Source organism: Orycteropus afer, unplaced genomic scaffold (assembly GCF_000298275.1).
Source record: "Orycteropus afer afer isolate SDZICR_OR568_19922 unplaced genomic scaffold, OryAfe1.0 scaffold00281, whole genome shotgun sequence".
NCBI classification, from domain to species: Eukaryota; Metazoa; Chordata; class Mammalia; order Tubulidentata; family Orycteropodidae; genus Orycteropus; species Orycteropus afer.
The window spans coordinates 521,655-530,502 of record NW_006921868.1 but is presented as its reverse complement, the minus strand read 5'-3'; the positions used below and the strand labels follow the sequence as shown (position 1 = coordinate 530,502).

The 8,848-nt window shown below is 42.8% G+C and overlaps 1 protein-coding gene across 1 annotated transcript in view; it reads right to left on the bottom strand.

Annotated features, from left to right (window-relative positions):
- Positions 1-8,848, bottom strand: part of LOC103205313 (nodal modulator 1) — a 121,009-nt gene that overhangs the window by 83,835 nt on the left and 28,326 nt on the right. The window contains exons 10-11 of the mRNA XM_007950588.1: positions 5,421-5,526; positions 4,928-5,078 (exon numbers count right to left, since the gene is read on the bottom strand). Coding sequence (XP_007948779.1) covers positions 4,928-5,078; positions 5,421-5,526 — 257 coding nt within the window. The remainder of the gene's footprint in view (positions 1-4,927; positions 5,079-5,420; positions 5,527-8,848) is intronic.

The window sequence follows — 8,848 nt, the reverse complement described above, 5'->3', positions numbered from 1 at the left end:
GGCACCAAAAAAAAAAAAAAAATCCATCTCGCCTCTCAAGCTGGAAATCCATTAACCAACTTGACTTCTCCCTCCCTCATGCCTCCCTAAACCAAATCCTACACCAACTGCTGCTGATTTTAACTTCTAAATATGTCTCCATTCTGTCCTTACCTTTGCTATGAGGCAAACACCTGTTTTCAGGCCTCCTAAGGTCTAGTCTTGGCCCTTTCAAAGCCATCACCCACCATGCCACTGTAATGTCCTCTTGTCGCTGTTGTTAGGTGCCATTGATCTCCAACTCCAGCAACCCAATGCACAGAACGAAACACTCCTCAGTCCTGTACCAGCCTCACAATCCTTGCCATACCTGAGCCCATCGTTGCAGCCACTGTGTCAGTCCATCTGGTTGAGGGCCTTCCCTTTCTTTCCTGACCCGCAACTTTAACAAGCATGACATCCTTCTCCAGGGAACAGTTCCTCCTGACAGGACCCAAGTAGGTGAGACAAAGTCTGGCTATTCTCCCTTCCACAGAGTATTCCAGCTGTACTTCTTCCAGGACAGATTTGTTAGTCCTTCTAGCAGTCCATGGTACTCTTAGCATTCTTCTCCAACACCACAACTCAAAAGCATCAACATTTCTTCAGTCTTCCTTATTCAATGTCCAGCTCTCACATGCATAACACGATTGGAAATACCATGGCCTGGGTTAGGTGCACCTTAGTCCTTAAGGAGACATCTTTGCTCTTCATCACTTCAAAGAAGTCTTTTGCAGCAGATTTGCCCAATGCAATATGTCATATCTGATGTCTTGACTGCTGCTTCCACTGGTGCTGATTGTAGAATCAAGAAAATGAAGTCCTTGCCAACTTCAATCTTCTCTCCGTTTATCGTGATGCTGCTTATTGGCCCAGTTGTGAGGATTTTTGTTTCCTTTCTATTGAGGAGCAATCCATATTGCAGACTATAGTCTTTAATCTTCATCAGTAAGTGACTCAAGTCATCCTCACTTTCAGCAAGCAAAGTTGTGTCATCTATTACAGGTTGTTAACGAGTCTTTCTCTAATCCTGATGCCACGTTCTTCATATAATCCAGCTCTTGGATTATTTGCTCACCATACAGATGGAGTAAGTATGCTGAAAGGATACAACCCTGACGTACCCTCTTCCTGATTTTAAGCCATGCAGTATCCCTTTGTTCTGTTCTAATGACAGCCTCCTGAACTATGTACAGGTTCCTCATGAGCAAAATCAATTGTTCTGGAGTTCCCATACTTCTCAATGTTATCCATAAGTTGTTATGATCCATACAATCAATAAAACACAAGTAAACATCTTTCTGGTATTCTTTGCTTTCAGTCAAGACCCATCCGACATAGCAATGATATCTCTCGTCCCACGTCCTCTTCTGAATCCAGCTTGCATTTCTGGCAGTTCTCTGTCAATACACCACTACAACCGTTTTTGAATTATCTTCAGTAAGATTTTACTTGTGTGTGATGTTAATGATATTGTTCAGTAATTTCCACATTCTGTGGAATCATCTTTATTTGGAATGGGTACAAATATGGATCTTTTCCAGTCAGTTGGCCAGGTCTTCCAAATCTCCTGGCACAGCCAAGTGAGTGGGTCCAGTGAGGCATCCGTTTGTTGAAACATCTCAATGGGTATTCCATCAATTCCTGGAGCCTTGTTCTTTGCCAATTCTTTCAGTGCAGTCTCAACTTCTTCCTTCAATACCATTGTCCTTGATCATATGCCACCTCTTGAAATGGATGAACACTGACCAATTCTTTTTGGTACAGTGACTATGTATTCCTTCCATCTTCTTTTGATATTTCCTGCATCATTCAATATTTTGGCCATAGAGTCTTTCAACACTGTAACTTGAGGCTAAAATTTTTCTTCAGTTATGTCAGCTTGAGAAATGCTGAGCGTGTTCTTCCCTTTCGGTTTTCTAATTCCACGTCTCTGCACATTTCATTGTAATAGTTGGCTTTGTCTTCTTGAGCTGCTCTTTGAAATCTTCTGTTCGGCTCTTTTATCCTTTCATTTCTTTCATTTACTTTAGCTACTCTCTGTCCCAGGTCAAGTTTCAGAGTCTCTTCTGACATCCATTTTAATCTTTTCTTCCTTTTCTTTCAATGATCTTTTGCTTTCTTCATCGATGATGTTCTGATGTCATCCTACAATTCCTTTGGTTTTCAATCACTGGTGTTCAGTGCATCAAATCTAGTCTTTAGATGGTCTCTAAATTGAGGAGGGATATATTATTCAAGGTCATATTTTGGCTCTCGTGGACTTGTTTTAATTGTCTTCAACTTCAACTTCAACTTGCACATGAGCACTTGATGGTCTGTTCCACAATCAGCTCCTGGCCTTGTTTTGGCTGAAGACACTGAACTTCTCCATCGCCTCTTGCCACAGATGTAGTCAATCTGATTCCTGTGTATTCCATCAGGCAAAGTCCACATGGATAGCCATCGTTTATGATGCTGAAAAAGGTATTTGCAATGAATAAGTTGTTAGTCTTGCAAAATTCTATCGTGTGATCTCCAGCATTATTTCTATCACCAAGGCTGTATTTTCCAACTACCCATGACTCTTCTTTGTTTCCAACTTTTGCATTCCAGTCACCAGTGATAACCAATACATCCTGATTGCATGTCTGGTCAATTTCAGACTGCAGAAGTTGGTAAAAATCTTCAATTTCCTCATCTTTGGATTTGGTGGTTGGTGCATAGATTTGAACAGTATTAGTATTATCTGGTCTTCTTTATAGCCATATGGATATTATCCTGTCACTGACAGCTCTGTACTTAAGGACAGATCTTGAAACAGTCTTTGTGATGATGAATGCCACACCATTCCTATTCAATTTGTCATTCCCAGCATAGGAGATCATATGGTTGTTTCATTCAAAATGGCCCAAAGCAGTCCATTTCAGCTCACTAATGTCTAGGATATTGATCTTTATGTGTTCCATTTCATTTTTGACAACTTCCAGTTTTCCTAGATTCATACTTCATACGTTCCATGTTCCGATTATCAATGGATGTTTGCAGCTGTTTCTACTCATTTTGAGTCATGCCACATCAGCGAATGGAGGTCCCGAAAGCTTTACTCCATCCATATCATTAAGGTCATCTCTACTCTAAGGAGGCAGCTCTTCCCCAGTCATATTTTGAGTACCTTCTGACCTGAGGGGCTCATCTTCCGGCACTCTATCAGACAATATTTCAGGTCTATTCAAAAGTTTTCCAGTGATATATCAGACCATGTTTCCCGGCAATTCATAAGGTTTTCACTGGCCAATTCTTAGAGAAGTGGATAGCCTCTTCCTTCTTCCTACTCTGTCTTGGTCTGGAAGCTCCACTGAAACCTGTTCAACATGCATAACCCTGCTGGCATTTTACAGCACTGGTGGCATAGCCTACAGCCTCACAGCAACATGTAAGCCACCACAGGACAACAAACCGACAGACAAGTTCATCTCCCTTATTTGCTCCAACTGCTCTACTCACTTCCCCACCTGTCCTTAACTGACCAGGGGCCTGGTCTTAAATAAAGCTGCCCCACAAGGCCCGAGCTGCTGCGTGCCCACCTACCTGCCAAGGGGCCCAGGGGAATGCCCTACTCAGAGCACAAACCTAACCATGTTACCTCAATGCTCCACATTGTTTGCTGGCCCCTGGACCTTTAGGCAGGAGAAAGCCTGTCTTAAAATGGGGTGTGAAGAAGTCCTCTCAGATCTGCTCCTTCCAGCCTCATCAACCTCCTTTTCCTGGCCAGCACTTTCCACTCCACCAACAGTAGACTTTAGGTTCTCATCCACACTGTGCTGCTCTGCAACTGCATGCCTTTGGTCGTGTTGTCCCCGTCAAGCAGACCCTGCACCTGTCCTTTCAAGTTGGTATTTTTGGGTGTGATGAGTTGAACTGTGCCCCACGAAAGATATGTTCAAGTCTTAAGCCCCAGTCCTTGTGAATGTGACCTTATTTGGAAATAGGGCTTCTGCAGATTGAAGCAGTTAAGTTTGTGTGAGTCATACTGATGTAGAGTGAGATCTAATCTAATATGACCAGAAGGGCAAAAAGAAAAGACACACAGGGAAAAACACAGAAGGAAGATGGCCACATAAAGATGAAAGAAGAGCCTGGAGTTATGCTGCCATAAGCCAAGGAATACCTAAGGTTAACAAAAGCTGGGAGAGGTAAGGAAGGATCCTTCCTAGGGAGTTCAAGGGATCATGGCCCAGCTGACAGCTTAAGTTCAGACTTCCGGCTTCTAAACTATGAGAGAATAAATTTCTGTTATTTTAAGCCACCTATTTTATGGTAATTTTTCATGACAGGACTATAAAACTAAGAAAGTGAGCACCTACTGCTATCTACAAGAAAGATGGCAGCATACCTATGCTACAGTTTACAAAGCAGGTCCACCACAAGAGGTTGTGAGCTCTGGGATCTGACCCCAAGGCCTGTCTCTGCACTACAAACTTGTTTCACATGCTATAGTTATACAAACTCAACTACTTATTATCATTACAGTGAATAATTACAAAGCAAGAAGAACCATGATAATGACCTGAATCATCTTACAACAAACATTCTCAATCAACTATCTTCAAAAGTCCTCAAGGGTTTAGCCAAGAAAGGTCCCATAGATGCAAAGCCAGACATGAAAGATCTTTTTCTAACTTAACAAAACCATTTTAACTTTGAAGCCAGAGAATTTTTTTTTAAGCAACCAACATATAACTACCTTCATTTTGTAAGATTTAGCAATAATCTTCCTGAAGGAGGCAGCCTGAATTTTTCCACAGGTATCTAAGACAGTATGTTGATCCCTGTCAGAAACACATACTCAAATCCTCAAAGGTAGCCTTGTTCTCTGCTGTATGTCAACATAAGCACTGGATTTCCAAATCTAACCTAACAGCCTTACCCTGTTGCAATGATGTCAGCCAGCTGAGGTGTGTTAGGTGCAATTTTGATAGTAACTGTTTCAAAGTAGAGGTGCTCTTTCTGAGCATGGATGGTGTATGTCCCTGTTGTTATGTTCTCCAGGCGGAATGAGCCATCAGCTTTTGTTTTCACTGGAATACAAAAACAAACAAATGATGAGCCCCAAACAAATCCATATCCCTATATATACACGAGAAAATTGGAGACAAAAAGGTGGCATATTCTCATAATCCTAAAGATTTTATTTCCTTTCCATTTCTATGATTAAAAGATGGCACTGGGTAACTATGGGGAGGAAGTGGGCGGGGAGCTGCTGCATTGTAAATTTTGGTCAATGTCATGAGACAAAGTATATGTGAACTGCTGTATGGAAAGTGAATTTACTCTGTAAATCTTCACTCAAATCCTAATTAAAAAAAAAAAAAGAAAAGATGGCACTGGCCAACAGTCCCAGGAGCCAAGTGTCTGCCCACCTTTGATTTGATTATTCAGAGTGACTACTGCCTCTGGAACACCTTCTCCCTCAGGTCCATTCAAAACCCTGCCAGTGACGGAGAACCCCATGACGTGGAACACGGGCTGGAAAATGAAGAAAAGAAGGTGGTTCTCATTTGCCTGATTCACAAAATCCCTCCTATGATATCTGTGCCATTGCTCACCATATCCTCCCACACTAGCCTTCTCTCAGTTCCAAATACCACCAGCCAGCCTCTCTCTCTGAACTCACTCACACATGTGCCTGCCCAGAGCACCACCCCTTGTCCAAAAGGCTGACCAACTCCTACTCATCCTTCAAGTCTCCATAGAAATGTCCCTGCTCCACCAAAGCCTCCTGAGCCCCTGACGGCACCCCATCCTACATCACCTGCACAGCTTACCTTTCCTGAATGGCATTTCTCACAAGAATAGTTTGAATATCTGTGGGATAATTTAATGTCTACTGCCCACCCAACTAGAAGCTTGTGAGTTCAGAGAGCATGTCTATCTTCTTTGTTGTAGTCCCAGTATATTGGTATTTGTTGACTGAGGAAAAAGATCTATAGACTTACTTCTGAGTCAGTGATCTTGGACTTGTGAAAACTTCCCTAACCTTGCTCTCTTCTTGTTTGCTCCTCTCTCAATACCCCCACCTCCAGTCTTCCAAGCTTAAACCCCAGGATCACCATAAGCACCCTTCCTGTGCCTGCAACATCAGTCCTATAGATTTCACTCCTGCAAGGCCTCACGGGCCCTTCTCGTCCATCCTTTCTCCATCACCACCTGAATTCAAGTCCTCACTGCCTCCACCTAGACCACCTTACTCAACCCTCAGTCACTTACACTCAGCACCTTCCTTTCTGCACTGGCACATGGTTCTAAACTATTAGTTGCTATGTGCTGGTGCCTTGTGCTTGTGAGTATCGTCTTTGCTTTCCCTAAGTCACTCTTTTGGTTTAACATGTATACCACAGGCATCCGTCATGTGGGCTTTCACATGGCTGTGCTTACTTGGATCACTCTGCTCTCACATCTGGAAGGCTAGCTCTCTGCCATCATTCAAGTCTCAGCTCAAATTGTCACCACCTCCAAAAACCTTTCCCTGACTATGCCATCTCAAGGAGACCCTGCCACTGTCCCAACCAGCCAGTCTACCATGCTAACCTATTTTATGATCTTCAACAGACTTACCACCATCTGAAAGGGTCATGTTCAATTTCTTATTTTATAGGTTGTCTCCCTCCCACTAGAATGTAACCTCCATGAAGATAGGGACCTTTTCTCTCTTAGTCATCTGGTGCACAGTAACCAAAAAAAAAAAAATCAAACCCAAACCAATGTGCTCTATAACCTTTCACCAAAATCACAATAAAAAGGTTTTAAAAAAAAAACACTGCCATTGAGTTGATTCCAACTCATAGCATCCCCACTGGGTTTACCAAAGCTGTAAATCTTACCAAAGTAGACAGCCCCATCTTCCTCCTGCAGAGCAGCTGGTGGCTTTGAACCACCAACCTACTGATTAGCAACTAAATGCCTTACCCACTACACTACAGAGCTCCTTTGGTGCACAGTAAGCACTCAATAAATGACTCTTTAACACATGCATGAATGAATGAATGAATGCAACGGCATCAGAGATACAGCTTTAAAAAACTAAAATGGCTTCCTTTTAATTCAAGAAGCTCTTCTTGATCCTTCCAGAAAGATATGGCCCATCCAATCCATTCATCCACTTATTAATTCACATATCTGCTCAAAAAATATTTTTATTAGGACCTACGACATGCTAGGCACTAAATCACATTAAAAAACCAAAACCTAACTCACTGTCGTCAAGTTGATTCAACTCATAGCAAACCCTCCTTGGGTTTCTGAAGTGGTATCACTACAGAAATAGCTTGCCTAATCTTCCTTCCAAGGAGTGGTTGGTTGATTTTAACCACCAGCCTTCTGGCTAGCACTCAAATGCCTTAGGCACTACTCCACCAGAACTCCCAAATCATGTTAGGAAGACAGTAAAGGCTAAGACTATTAAACAGTTCCTGACCTCACAGAACTTACAGGTCCCCTCTCTCTTTAAAAACATGTATTTGGCCTTGTAGGAACAGCTCTTCCCACTCACCCACCACCATTCTTCTCTGCCAGCCCCTGAAGCAAACAAGGACTTTATCTTCTCACCTTTTAATTTCCCTTCCAGCACACGTGCTTCACTGAACCATAAAAAGCAGAGTCAGTGCCCAACTGTGCACATGACTGAAAAGCCAGCTCCCACCAGTTTAAGTGACTTCAACACGGTACTTTCAAATTTAGCATTAAAGGAAAATGATTAAAACATAATTTTATCAATAACTCTAACACTGAGTGGTCCCTTCATGAAAGATTTGTATTTTCTTGAGATTTGCTCTATCCAGCAAATTTTCCATAGCCACAGTTTTGTACTTCTGTAATTAAAAGAAAGGAGCTCTGGATGGCACATAACAACAACAACAACAAATTAAAAGAAGACATACATATGATGGAAAAAGCATTTAACATCTACTTGGGGTCTAGGAAGCATATCAGGCACGTGTCTCCCCATCCATTCCCAGCATCACAGTCCTAGCTCTGTCAGCTCTCACCTGGCCTAAATGGTCTCTTGCTCCCTGAAAACTCTTCTCAACCCAGCAGCCACAGGGATACATTTGAGACATGAGTCAGGTCATACAGCTTCTTTGCTCAGAACCCTCCACTGATGCCAGTTCTCAAATTAACAGGCAAAGTGGCCACTAGGCCCTAGCCATCTGGTCCTGTCACCTCTCTAACCTCCTCTTCTCCTTTTCCCCATTGCTGACCCCACTCCAGCCACTCTGGCTTCCCAACCCTCCAGGCATATTCCTATCTCAAGGACTCTGTACTTGCCATTCCCTCTGTCTTCTTCTTCCCATAGATGTAAGCACATTCACTCCCTCTCTCCTTTCAGATTATGGTCGACAAATGGCACCTTCACAGTGAGGAGTTCCCCGGAATGCCCTATATAAATGAGACTGTAACCCATCTCTACCCTGAACTTATGCAATTGCCTTTCTCACTGCACTTTTCTAGAGAATACTTATCACCTTCCAACATGCTTTATGAGGAGCTTTGGTTGTATTGTAGTTAAAGCATTCAGTTGCTAACCAAAAGGTCAGCAGTTCAAATCCACCAGCTGCTTCATCACAGGAAAAAGATAAAAGTCACTATGAGTTGGAATTGACTTGACAGCAATGGGTTTGATTTTTTTGGTAATATGCTCTGGTAGCATAAGCACTTGACTGCTAACCAGAAGGCTGGTGGTTCAAACCCACCAACCACTCCTCAGAAGGAAGGTTGGGCAATCCTACTTCCGTAGTGATACTGCCTCGGAAACCCAAGGAGGGGTCGCTATGAGTCGGGGCTGACTCGA